The 14,301-nt window shown below is 36.0% G+C and overlaps 1 protein-coding gene across 1 annotated transcript in view; it reads right to left on the bottom strand.

The window, feature by feature from the left end:
- The window catches only part of DAAM1 (dishevelled associated activator of morphogenesis 1), a 223,604-nt gene that overhangs the window by 63,828 nt on the left and 145,475 nt on the right, over positions 1-14,301 (bottom strand). Inside the window, 8 exon segments of the mRNA XM_043982739.1 lie at positions 2,696-2,754; positions 3,302-3,440; positions 4,288-4,405; positions 4,967-5,033; positions 5,453-5,556; positions 5,663-5,773; positions 6,494-6,827; positions 9,389-9,483. Coding sequence (XP_043838674.1) covers positions 2,696-2,754; positions 3,302-3,440; positions 4,288-4,405; positions 4,967-5,033; positions 5,453-5,556; positions 5,663-5,773; positions 6,494-6,827; positions 9,389-9,483 — 1,027 coding nt within the window.

The following is a 14,301-nucleotide window of genomic DNA, read 5'->3' as shown; positions in this document are numbered from 1 at the left end:
GTTATCATGCTGAGACTAGATGGAGCACTGGTTGATTTTGTAATAGTGGGGATTCCTTTTTGGGTATTCATTGGATTAGATAGGGTACCTTCCAACTATCAAATTCTGTGATTCTTTAAATCAATAAGTGACCAAGATATAAAGCACTGGGTGATTCCAGAACAGGTTTGAATGAATTTGTTTGATTGAAAGATCAGATGCATTTTTCACATCTGATTTCTGCTTTTGTCATCTCTGTTAATTCTCTATCCCAACCCTCTCCCAAAACAAGAAACTCTTGAAAGGCATCCTAATCTCCTAAAGCCCTTAGATCTCTCACAGTCCTTCAATGGTAATGAAGTCAAACCACAATGTAGTTCTAACCCCAAAACCACCCTAACCCCATGTAGAGCTGTTCTCTTTTATAACCTATTATCTTAGCATTTATCCCTTCTTCCTCCTGACAGTTGTTATATTCTTGCCCTTTATTTTTGTCCAGACCTGTGATTTCATTTTTGGAGCACATTAGCAACTATTCTGTAGCTTAGTCTTAGCTGCCTGGGGGTTCTGGGAAATTAAGTGACTTGCTTGGGTTCACATAGGTGGTATCATTGGCAGTTCATGTCAGAGGCAGTACTATCATCTTGATCTTGCTAGTTCTGGAGCTATCTCTTCATCCAGTATACCATGATGCCTCTCACTTTATCTATTACAAAACGATGTGCTTTCCCCCCCTTCAATATGCTACAATCTCCTATTTCCAATTTGCCCATTAAATTTTGTCAATAAGAATCAGTTTTTTGGACTTCCTACTTATGGTGGATACTTACCATATATTTATTAAATCATAATTTGTTGAGGTCATATTGTAACATGTCTCCCCTCTGACCTCACTACACTTTATTACCTTTTGCACTAGGTTCTTTGAGATAGAGTCCCTACTACAATGTACACCTAGTATCGTGTTCTCTACTCAGTAAGTACTTCATTGGTGTTCAGGATACCGTAGGGTTCTTCTCTGTCCCACCTTATTCTCTACCATCCAGGGACAACAAAGCTGTCTCTTCCTATTTCCCTATTACTAACTATCTTTCCAAATCTTTTCTTTGACCTGTCTATATTCCTTTTATCACTCATTATATCAACATCATCTCTCCCCTCATTTACAATGTTCTCAAGGTAACATCTCACACTATCTCTTCCCTCCCTTTGAAATCTACCATTCCTTTTCTTTACTATTCTCATCCCTTTGTATTCCATACCTCAAGTTCTCTCATTCGTGGTCCTGAAACATCTACTGTCACTAAAACTTTTCTCCTAAGTATATGTTCTCTTCCCTTTTTCCTTAGTTAATTCTTCCATCCCTTTAACTACAAGTTGCTCAGTTTTCTAGAAAGGTTTACCCTTAAAAAATTGAAAAGAGAAAGAAAAGGCCAACATTTATTTATACACAAGCATACACTCACATCTTCCAAGGTCATGGCTGTGACAATAACACTTTCTTTTTTTTTTTTTTTGCAGGGCAATTGGGGTTAAGTGACTTGCCCAGGGTCACACAGCTAGTAAGTGTTAAGTGTCTGAGGCCGGATTTGAACTCAGGTCCTCCTGACTCCAGGGCTGGTGCTCTATCCACTGAGCCATCTAGCTGCCCCAACAATAACACTTTTAATTTAGTAACCATTTAGAACCCCAGTGGCTCTACATTTTGGACTTAAATGAAGTAGGTGGAATACCATAGAGAGAAAGCTGAGTCCCTCTTGGAAAAAGTTAATCAACCACAAATTTAATTTGGGACAGCTAATAATCTTGATGAGAGATGACTCATTGTGAAAGAGTAGACCACTGAAAATAATGATTTTCCATTTATCTCCCTAGTGTTTAGCATGGTAAATGCTTAATCAATGCCCTTTTTTCCTTCCTTCCTTCCTAATTCATTTCTCCCCTCCCCTCCCTTCCTCTTTCCCTCCCCCCTCCTTCACAAAGGGAAGGGGAGGGGGTCAAAATTTATAAAATAAACAAACAGTGGCCTTCATTTTTGTGAGTGTCTGACACAGAACTGGTCCAGACAAAATCAGCTCCTCTTTGACTCCTCAACTTGACTAGCCATTTGATTTCGGTAGGAAAATATCAATAACATATTCAAAACACCAACGGTTCGCCCACTACCTTTTTATGACACCAAAATCTGCCAAAGTTAGTAGTTTTCTGGACTTTAAAAAAATTATTTAAAGCTGATCTTGGATGAAGGTGGTCATGTGGATATTCTAGGGTTGCTAACACCAACAAGAAGCACTTTTACTGTCTCATTTGAAATATCACAGACAAGTCTGCATACTCCTCAGTGCCTAACTGCCTATTTAAACAACAATAACAAAAAAATCCTATCTAAAGAGACTAAGTGTGGGAGAAGCCCTGGGGGAAAGAGGGAAGGAAGCAAAGATAAATTTGAATTATTGAGTACTGAAAGGCAAACGCTAAATTGCTTTTCAAAAGAACTCATGTGAAATCTAATGAAAAACAAAAAAGGGGTCAGAGGTATGTCAGTTCTAATAGCAGATTTATTTAAAAAAAAAGTCAAAGCAAAGCACCCTAAAAGCCCACAGGAATAGAAGTCATTCAACATATAAATGTCAACATGTAAGATCATAGCAAATTTACAAAGGATTTAATTTGTAACATTTAGAAATACCTAATTATATTTCAAATACTTTATTACCTTTTCTCATCCTTTCTGCTTGTTCTTTCCACTGTTTAACTTCATTTTCATTAACCAACCTATATAAACAGAGCAAGATATTAATGTAGTATTCATTACTAAACAAAAATATATAAAAGTTCCCTTACTAAATACATAGGACCAAAAGTGTTTTTAAAAATCCATTTTAGATAATTTACCAAACTGCCTAAATTAAAATGGATTTGTAAAAGGTCTTTTGAAATAATCTACAGTAGAGAGATAGTGTAGTGTAGTTGATAAAAAAGCAGCCTTGAAGCCAGGAAAACCTGGGTTCAAATCCTACCTTTGACACGTAATGGCTATGTAACCTTGGACAAATCACTTAACCTGTAAGGGCTCAACAACTTAGGCTAAAAGTTTCAAAGAAGGTGCCAGCTTACATTAATAGTGGGAGTTTTCTTTCCTGAGAGTTCCTAAACCATTAAAATCACAAGTTCAGTCCCTGTCCCCTTTTCCTTATTAAAAAAAACCCCAAAACTATATTTACTAAAATTTTGGAATGAATGAAGTACAGATGTTTGGTGTGTTTATTAAGATAGCCTAGTATATATTAGCATAACATGTAACGAAAAGGAAGAAACTTACATTCGTACAACATTTTTAACATTAAAGTTTTCTAGAGGAGTAGAATTGGGGTCCTGCCCTTTGTCATTCTGTATAACAATCTGTTGTACAATTCTATCTAGTAGCAGCCAGTATTGAACTGTGTTTCCACTTCTCTTGTCTGAAAAGGGGGAGAGAAAGAACATAAGAGAAAAATTAAAAGTATAATTATGCTAATTTTCCATTACAGAATTAAAAAACAACAACTATCATTTCTCATAAAAGGGAGTCTGGCACAGCAGACCAGGTGCTGGATTGTGAAGCCAGCAAGACTCTAATTCCTGCCCCTGACAAGTATTCCAGGCCAGAGTTGTCAAACTCTAGTAGATTGCAAGTAAATGGAAGAGGATGTTAAAAAGCATTTGTATTATCTAGACGAATAACTCTCCAAGTTCTTGGAGGTCAGGGGATCTTAGACTTACAGGGTGTTTAACAAGTACAAACACTCCAGCTTATAGATTAGGAAATCAAAGCCTAGAAAGGGTGATTTGCCCAAGATGGTAACACCCTTTCTGGGGTTGTACCCTTCACCTTCTTCTAAAAGAATGGTGAGGTCTATATTCACTTTTAAACTTAATTATAATTTATTCTATTCTGAAATGTTCATAGTACCCCTTTAAAGAACTGAAAATATCTTAGACTGGGAGGCAGTTGGTAATTTATGACCTTAGGACCAAATTCCATCTTCCACCATCCAGCTAAGAATGGTTCTTATATTTTTAAATACAACTTTATTTTAAAATGTTAAAACAAACAAACAAACAAACAAAAAACAACTCAGCTTAGCAAACCTTACAAAAAAACAGGTGGTGGCTCTAAATTAGATTGTCATTGAACCAAGATTAGAATCCATGGTCTATACTCAACAAATCGGGGCTCTTTAGGAAAAGGATCCCTTCTGATGACATCCAAAACATTAACCAATATATACTTTTAATCTTAGTCCATGTGAAATAGTATCTACTCACAAGGCATTTGGAGACAGTGGTAAAGGATAGACATGAAGTGAGGATAAGCTTCACTATGAGTCAGCCTCTTCCTTGTCAGCTCAAACATCTGTGTTGCACTTTTTGTGTCTATGTGAACCTATTTCACATAAAAAGCAAATCTAAGTCAAACATTCAGGTCCTCTGAGGCCATCTGGTATTTTTATAGGATTTTCTTAATGCAAAGTAACCAAATTTACATTGTACAACTTAATTTCAAACATTTCAGTACCAGGGCAAAATGGGAGAGGGAAAAGGGGAGGGAGTAGGTGAGGGGGAGAAGGAGAGAGGAGGGGGAGGGAAAGGAAGGAGAAGCTAGAAGTGAGGGAGGGAAGGAGAAAGAGGAAAGGGAGAGAGGAAGAGAGTTGAAGAGGGAGAAAGGGAGAATTTATATATATATATATATATACACACACACACACACACACGCACACGCACACATGCACACATATATTATACTACATATAGATCAGATGCCACCTGATCTATATCAGAATTTATATATATATATATATATATATATATATATATATATATATATAGAGAGAGAGAGAGAGAGAGAGAGAGAGAATATCTGATGATTCTAGAACAAAGAGCATTTCTCTCTTATATGAGGAACAAGCAATTCACCAATAATTTAAATGGTCATTCATATACACACCAATTCAAATCTTTTGGCAAATTCCAGCTCATCTTCATTTCTGAGCATTTCAAAGAAGTCTAAATGCCTGACAAAAGAAAAAAATTAAAATTTCAAAGAAATGCAGCTGAAAGTCAAAACATTCTGGAATGCCTATAATTAATTATAAGGGTTCAAACTTTCAATTTGGAGAGGGTTTAAAGTACTAAAAGGAAGCAAGACAAATACAACCAAAATAAAATTATAAGGAACACATACAACATACAGATCAGATGACTTTTCACCATTTGGGAGGTCCAGATTCCCCAAAGAATCCCTTATAGATACTACAAACTGAAGAAGGAAACCTACCACCTAGAATCGGGCTGTTAGAGGACTTGGGGATTTCTCAAAGCCCCACTACAATCTGACTGGTAGGGATATCTTAGAAACAGTGATAAGAATCTAAAAGACAGAGGACAAAAGGGGTAAAAGTGAGAATGATCTGCAATTAATGGTTTAACTTACCGGTCTAGTGTTAAGTTTTCATGTTCCCTTAATTTATCTATTACAGGTTGAATTCCTAACATCAAAAATTCATATCGAAGATGAAGTCTAAAGTCCAAACTTTCCTGAAAGGAAACAGAATTAAAGCACATTTTGAGTTTTCCATATAGAGACATCAAATACATTTTGATAAAAATTTTATTTAAATGATGTAGCACAAAAAGTTCATACCACTCCAGCCCCTTGGCTTAGTACTGCATTAATGAAGGACATGATGGCTGTTTTGAGGTTCACTTCATCCCGGTACCGGCCTGTGCTTTTATCCAAGTCATTAATTAGCGTCTAACAAGTGTACAAATAGACAGTAAGAAGGGTTGAATCACGATATTAGCAGGATATGAAATTAATTTTATTAAACTTTCTAATACTTTGGTGCTCAAAAAAATCAAGTAAACTCTTGATTATAAACTTATAAATTATGTTTTATAATTATATTATATATATAATATCAAGCATATTATATACTTGATTATAAAACTTATTATAATTACCTTGAGATTCCTTAATTTAAAATTTAAGATATTTTGTGTCCCTAAAATGCTACTACATTTAAATCCATACAGAAAATACACATGGTATGTAAGTATATAGGCATTCGGTTGCTCAATTTCTGCTCTTTATGACTGGTTAAAAAATGGTCCCATCAACTTTTCCAAATTTGTACCCCTGAAATCAAATGGGTAATTGGGAATTTCTGAAGGAAGGTTCTCCCTTTTGAAGAGATAGGCAATATCTATTATAAATATCAGTTAGGGATACTGCAAAAGGGAATCCATTAAAAAAGCAATGTTGCAATTCCCTAGGTCTTGTATCTTTGGTTTGGTCAGTGATACCTAGCCCACTGGGACCGAGGCAGAAATGGTTGAGAGAATAGGACTAGACTCTTAAGTGCCATCATATACAATCATCTCCAAAACAGAAAAGAATAATTTATAGTCCTACTTCAAAAAACAAGTTCATTTTGCAAGCATGTGACTTATAGATAAATTAGAGACCACATACCTGAAAACGAGTTCTTTCACTGGCATACTTCTGGTAATGTAGCATGGCCTGCAGAACTTTTTTGTGACCTCCAGGAACCAGGCACACAGCGCCCATGATTTCCAGCACTGCCACCTTTGTCTTAATATTCTCCGTGCTCAGACTCTGAGCGATTACATTAATACTCTCCGAATGGGCCATAACATGAGCCCGGCCTTGAGAGTTGTTCATTAGTGCTTTTATACATCCAATAAGTGAGGTATGTATTTGAGACTCTGATGTCTCATAGTCCATGGTTTTTAGAAAGTTCAGAATACATGATAAGCCATCTAAATCAATAAATCTGGTTACAAACCTGTCAGGAAAATAAATAGATTAAAATGAAGAAAATTGAAAGTATTCTGTTTGTTCCTCCCCTCACCCCCAACACAGACACAGCTCTTAAGCAGAAAATCTGTCTAATACTTTGGATTTGACCAATATTGGGACTTTGCTCTGCTATACACAGGGTTGGATATGCTTTGGATCTCACCATTACTCATGAGTGTTACATTTTCATAATGAGAAATTAGACATTCCCCTATATTACTGTAACTTCCTATAATGCTTTCTCTTTCTATGTTTCACATCTCCTAAATCTATCCTTTGCCCTCATTGAAGCCTCTAATCCTTCTATTCCTCAGTTCTTTCTCAGGCCATTACCCCTCCTCTGACTTCCCTCTTCTCCCTTACCAATCTTGACTCTGTATTTAATCACTTAGGTTTCATTGAAAGAGAATTGATATAATGAAATACCAAAGTAGCCTATTAAAATATCAATTACAAGGCTTTCCCATGTCATGGACTCCATAGATGTCTTCAATAGTATAGCTATGGAAAATCTCAACTGATATGCCTTCTCTCATAATTCTACTTAGAGATAAGAAGAACCACACAGAAAATAGGGAGTAGTAAAAGAAATATTTTCCCCTTCAGATTGTAGTTATCTATTTCTTTATTATACCCAGTCTCCATGTAGTTTTGTATACTACTGAATCCTGCTTCCCTATTTCCCATTCCCCCTACATAAATGGTGGAGTAAGAAAATTTATAAATAACATTTTAGCACTAAATATATTGAGTCTAGATGATTAATTAATTCATTGTTATTCAAAGACCAGGTTACCAATGGAGCCTTCATTTCTTCCTGAAAGCTCTGAATCATGGTTGTAAAAGTCTTGTGTCCAAAGCATTCCATAACCCCTAGGCCTCTCAGTTAAGACACTAACTCTCAACCTTCAAAAAGTATCCCAGAAGACAATTTCTAAGGGGCAGTAGGGAAAGTGTGTGTGTGCATATATATATACATACACACACATATACATATGTATACACACATATATACACATACACGTGCATATAAATAGGTATAAATTATTACAATTTTATTTATATAAACATTGCTTTATATACATATAAATTACATGTAATTTATATAGAGGTATAAATGTTAATGCTATTTCCCAATACATGTCTTATGATTTTTTAAAAAGGGTTAAAAAAAAAGGTTCAAACATCTGACCTAGAGTTGCCATGAGAGAACTGGCAAATGCAATTCCTTTGTCTACATCTCACCAATATTGGAAAAAAAACCCAAACTCCTCTATAGAACTGTATGTGACAGTCCTAAGTAGAGAACATCCCAGTCTTTTTTTTTAAATAAGTTTTTATATCACAGAGACCAATATTTTGTCTTCACAAGTGAATGTGTGTGATACATGTATTTAGTACTTTGAAGGTAGAAAGGGAAAGAGAGGGCAAGAGACAGATGGACATTATATCTTGTGCTTATCTAGTTTTCTTTTGCATTATTTCTTTGTATCATATTCCCCTAAAAGAAGATAAACTGGAAGAGAGCAGTGACACCAGCTTACTTAATATTAGCATATTTGCTATGCCTAATGCTATGTACAGAATAGGGGTTTAATAACTGTCTATTGAGTTGAAAGGGACAGATAGCTAGGTGGCACAGTGGATAGGGTACTGAAGCCAGAAAGACTCACTTCCTGAGTAAAAATCTGGCCTCAGACACTTACTAGTTGTGTGACCCTGGGCAAGTCGTGTAACCCTGTTTGCCTCAGTTTCCTCATGTGTAAAATGATCGGGAGAAGGAAATGACAAACCACTTCAGTATTTCTGACAAGAAAACCCCCAATAGGGTCACAGAGAGTTGGACACAACTGGGGAAAAAAAAAAAGTAGGATAGGAGGTGCTAGAACAATAGCCTTCTTCTACAGAACTTGTTGGATCATTTGGAATCTTACATTGACTTTCTTATATGTCTCACTTGTCCTTAAAGACTGTCCTTAGAATCTCTGAAGAGATACAAGGCTCGATTAAGCCACTTGATTTTATTTTTAAAAGTTTCATTTCCATAATTTCTCCCCATAGAACATGAATACATGATTAAACAGGCCTCTGCCAGACAACTAATTGACAGAAGGCAAGTTAGATCCTACTTAATTTATGTTTCGTTGTCAGTTTCTTCATCTTACAACAGGCAATAATAATACTTGCCCTAACTACCCCCACAGGGTTCTTGTAGGGATCAAAGGAGATAATGGGTATGAAAATGCTTTTTAATCATAAACCACTGTACCAACATAAACTATCTGATAATCAGAGAATGTAACTATTTTCTAGTCATCTGATGTAGACCATAAGACAGGGATCTAACCGAACTTGATGCGCCAGCCATGCTTGATTCTGAGGACCCGTGCTTGTGAAATGCACTTGGATAATCCTCCAACCACTAGGAAACCCCACAGGAGCTCCTGGACACTGGAGGGCAAGGTGGTTCTGCAGTGAAGGATGAGCGGAAGAGATGAATTCTCAAGAAGAAAAGTGGAAAAAGCAGACCCAAGAGAAAAGAAGTACCTCATAGGTTTTGTCCTCAGTGCAGTCTTCAAACTTTCTATTGTTTTACTTCTTTCCTCTTCCTCTTCTTTTTCTAAAATGAGCAAGGATTTTCTCTGTGGGAAGAGTGAAACAGAGGTAGAATCACAAGCTGTTTCTCCTTTTAGGTAAATAAAAGCATGACAAAGTCACAAGTCCATAGCAGGGATATAACAGCTCTATTATTGCCACAGTTAATGAAAATAAGCCATGTGAGAAATTGATAACCAAGATTTTTTTCTAGATCAAATCCCATGGAAACCAATTCCAAGGACCATCAAGATACTCCTGTTATATATTAGGCCTTGGTCATTTTAAGAACTCTTCAAGGACAAATTATGGTCTCAGAAGACTGTAAATGAAACCCAGTACTCATCTCTTGCCAGAAAGACAAAGGAATTAAAATGCAGAATAATACATGCACTTTTTAACATGGCCAATATAAGAATTTGTTTCTCTTGATTATGTATATTTTCTACAAGTGTGTTCCCTCCTTCCTTTCCTTGTTTCCTTCCTCCCTCCCTTCCTCCCTTTTTCTATTCTCTCTTATTGATGAGTTCCTCTGGCTTCCATTTTGAGGAAGGGCCCAAGCTGGGCATACTTTGCCACCATTTCTGGAGGGTAAGGACTTTTTCTTCTTCTTCTTCTTCTTTTTTTTTTTTTGTGGGGCAATGGGGGTTAAGTGACTTGCCCAGGGTCACACAGCTAGTAAGTGTCAAGTGTCTGAGGCAGAATTTGAACTCAGGTACTCCTGATTCCAAGGCCAGTGCTTTATCCACTGTACCACCTAGCTGCCCCCCTTTTTTCTTCTTTTTATATTAACTAATATAGCTAAGCACAAGGCTTAGCATATAGTAAACATTCAATAAATGCATGTTGCTTACCTGCCTTCTGGGTTAAAACAAAACAAAAACCAGAGGCAGCTAGGTGGTGTAGTGGATAAAGCACCACCCCTGAATTCAGGAGGACCTGAGTTCAAATCTGACCTCAGACACTTGACATTTAGTAACTGTGTGACCCTGGGCAAGTCACTCATTGCCCCACCAAAAACAAAACAAAACAAATCGAAAAAAACCTTTGTTTTTCAGGGAGAGGAATGAAAATAAATACTTGTTAATTGGAAAAATAATAAAATTAAATTTAAATTAAAAGGCTGTAGTTACACCAAATATTTGAAACATCAGAATTTGGAAATACTTTGTATATATGGAAAGAGACACACAAAAATGCACCTTATACTATAATGGAAATCTTCTGATTGCATAAAATGGAGGTTAAATCCATAGTCAGATAGTATATTCTAGCCTTTGAAGTCTAAAAAAAAATTCTACTTAATACTGTGGGAATACAGGGACCAGCCAAAAAGAGGTCAAGAGGGTACCTGAGATCTGAGAGATTTTGTTACAAAAGTTTAGTGAGATTCCTCTAGAGCTCTCCTTGACTCTTAAGATCTTTGAGCCCCAGAGGAAAGCTAGGAAAGTGAAGATACATAAATTCAAATATGCCTTCTTTCTCAGGGTATAAGCATTTTGTGAATAGGTAATGAGCCTCATTCAATTTTTGTACAGGGCCTAGTATACCATATAAAGTAGCTAAATTCTTTTTTAAAAAAATCACAAGAATAGTTAAATCTGACTTCATATTAAGATTGAAGACTACCCTGAGGGAAAACTACTTCACTTTAAGATGTTATTCAGGCAATGAGGATCCTTCAGGCATTCCAGGGGTTGTTTTGAGAGCCAACTTAAATAAAAGATCTGATAAATTACTCCAAAAATAGGATAATTAAATATGCAAATCTCTTGTTAACGCTCATAAATTGATAGACTTATTGAAAGGTCTTTTTCCTTCCCCTCCATTTTATAGGATCTACTTTTTGGTTTTAGAAATGTTCTTAATTCTCATTAGCTGTTAGATGCAATATAATCAATTACTTAAAGACTATGAAGCTACTAGCTACTAGGTTCTTTTTTTTTTTTTAATGCTTCAACTCAACCCATGCTGGATTAAATTCTGTTTTACTACTTTTATTAGCACTCTGTAAAAATGTTTGCCTGGGGAAGAAAGAGGTATGGATAGAGAAGGCTTTGCTTAATTTATATAGATTTCGATAGTCCATATATTTTATTCTTCTCCATTTCTATAGATCACTTAAATGGTGGCTATAACAAATATTTTTAGTAAATCTGTGTGATTTACACACACATATACACATAAATTGTCGGAATGTCAGATTAAAATAATTTAAATTCAAGGATCACACTGTTACTGCTTCTCTCTCTCTCTCTCTCTCTTTCAACAGGGCAATGAGAGTTAAAAGACTTGCCCAGGGTCACACAGCTAGTAAGTGTCAAGTGTCTGAGGCTAGATTTGAACTCAGGTCTTCCTGAATCCAGGGCTGGTGTTTTATCCACTGTGCCACCTAACTGCCCACACTGCTTCTTTTTAATACAAGTATTTCACTTCAAAATGGGGAAGAGATGAGACTTGAAGGAAATGACCACATCATTAGAATCCACAAAAATGGCAAATAATATGACATAAGTTCAGAAGATACAATAATGCTCTGTTTTGTTACTATTTCTACTAAAGCTGTCTTCTTGCTGGTGATGCTGTTGGATAGTTAACTATCAGTATGCTACAGAAAATGAAGATGCCCTGCAGAAACAGCCACTGAACTCCATCAGTGTTTCTTAAAGCTCCTTTACTGGAAAATTTGGCACAAATCTAGCAAAGAACATTTAATCTCCCACACGGCTGAGGTAGTTTTAGATACTGAAACAATAATTTTGAATTCACAAGCTGAGAATCACTTCATTTGTGAACATGACTTACCTGTTGCTGAGAATGAATTCAACCCACAGGGCATTAAAAATCAAGTTTTTAATAACTCATTTGATAATCAAATATCACAAGCAAACACTTTGCATTGTTGGCCATGAATATTGAATAAAAAATGCAATTATTCTTTCTTTTCAAGCTCCTTAATCTAAGAGGGGTGGCTGAAGGAGAAATTCATTTTAGCTCTGCTGGAATTAGGGGCTTTAAGAAATAGTTTTCATTGAAAGGGAATTTTGAATAAAGCATTGCTGACTTTCTCCTAGCCCAGGATAATCTTCTGTATACAAGAAGCTAGTGAGCTGATATTTAAGACAAAATCTATTAAGTACAAACACTTTGGGGTAGGAAAGGGCAAGGGATGAATTATACATGTCTTTAGGACCAAAATGACCCCCCCAAAAAAAAACCACACTCATTGAATAGTTTCAAAAGTTGGAAAACTTCACATTAAGAACTGGGTTTAAAATATTTCTTCATGATATGGGAATGGGGGACGGGGTCAAGTACTCAAGTCACTGGGGCCCATTATAGCTTATGAGATACTCATCTCCCAATATGAGCTACTATGATAAGCAAATATGAATAGGATGTATATCTGTGCAGTCATTCTTTATGGCATTTTGTTCTACATAAAACAAAATGTCTGCTTTCATAAGCCATGGAATACCCGCCAGTCAGGCTAAAGGAACTTTAGCAAGACAATTTTGTCACCAATGAGGAACAGGCATATGCATGAGGTACAGGCAACCAAGGCACTACATAACTCTCAAGGGTTCTAAGGCCTACTCCTATACTATGAAAAGGGACCAAGCTCCTACAAAAATTATCTACAAGTTAAACAGTATTTATTCAGTTTGAAATAAACCATTCCTGTATTGAATATCCTCTCTTCTCTTGTGTAATAAGACTGTATGAAAAATCTAGACTACCAGCACCATATTATTTATTTGTTACTTGTTGCATTTATTATAATTATTCACTCTTGAAAAGGACTCCCTAATAATGTTGTTTTATAAAGGATGAAACCTGCTTCTTATGAAGCTTGCATGAAATAAGTGAACTAAATCTACACATAATCTTCATTGAGGAAAATTACATGCCTAATTCACAAGACAAATGAGTGTCAGATCAAGAACACTACAACTACCAACAAATCTGAGGTCACTCTCCAGATCCTGACAATACTGGGGTTTCTCTGGTCCTAGAACAAGCTCTTATTATAAAAATCTGTTTTATGTCTTCTCTCATCCACTCCCCACCAGATGTTCAATATGAATTTCAGGTAGTCAACAGAGAGATCAACCAGAGTTATTGACGTTTTGGGTAACCTGAACAAAAGGGTATCCTCTGATTTCATGAATGTTTCATATCTGGTTTAGCAACATGGCAGAACGGAAAAGTGTACTTGAATCGAACATCCAAGTCTTGTTTCTGCCACTTGGGAAGGTAAAACAGAATATGTGGAGTTGGCCCAGTTTGTCCCTAAAGCTCCTCTCCAGCTTGCCTGTTCTATAGTCCTATAGAATGCTATATAGTTCTATATTATGATACAGAACTCCAGGTCTCATAGGTTCATGAACCACTGATCTCCTTGGTCCTTTGGTCATCATATGGAACTGATCCAAGCCATTAAAAAGGCAGTGAGGTGTTTTTGTTTGTTTGTTTTGGTAGGATTTTTTTAAAAAGAGGGAAATAGTAGGATGAACAAAATAGTGGACAATCAATTTAATATCTCTGATGTGTCCTTTGAAGTATAAATAGTATTTAATTCCAGGATTTTGAATTGAGCATCATTATATTGAAAACACTCATAAGAGTGTAACAGGTATTGAAGGGAAAGGGCACAGAAGCAGTGGGTGTCAAAGACTGAAAACTATCCAGTGTAGGACTTGGCACTCAATTGTGCCAGAAGGGGCATAAAATAACCCATCTTTAATTTTACTTCACCTAAAATTTTGAACAAAAATTCTAAACTATGATATTTAGTACTTATTTTTTAAATCACGGAATTTAGCAAGAAAATTTAAATTCCTTACTTTTTCAATTCTTATTTA

The sequence above is a fragment of the Dromiciops gliroides genome, chromosome 2, assembly GCF_019393635.1.
Source record: "Dromiciops gliroides isolate mDroGli1 chromosome 2, mDroGli1.pri, whole genome shotgun sequence".
Taxonomy (NCBI): Eukaryota; Metazoa; Chordata; class Mammalia; order Microbiotheria; family Microbiotheriidae; genus Dromiciops; species Dromiciops gliroides.
This window is presented reverse-complemented; position numbering and strand designations above follow the sequence as displayed.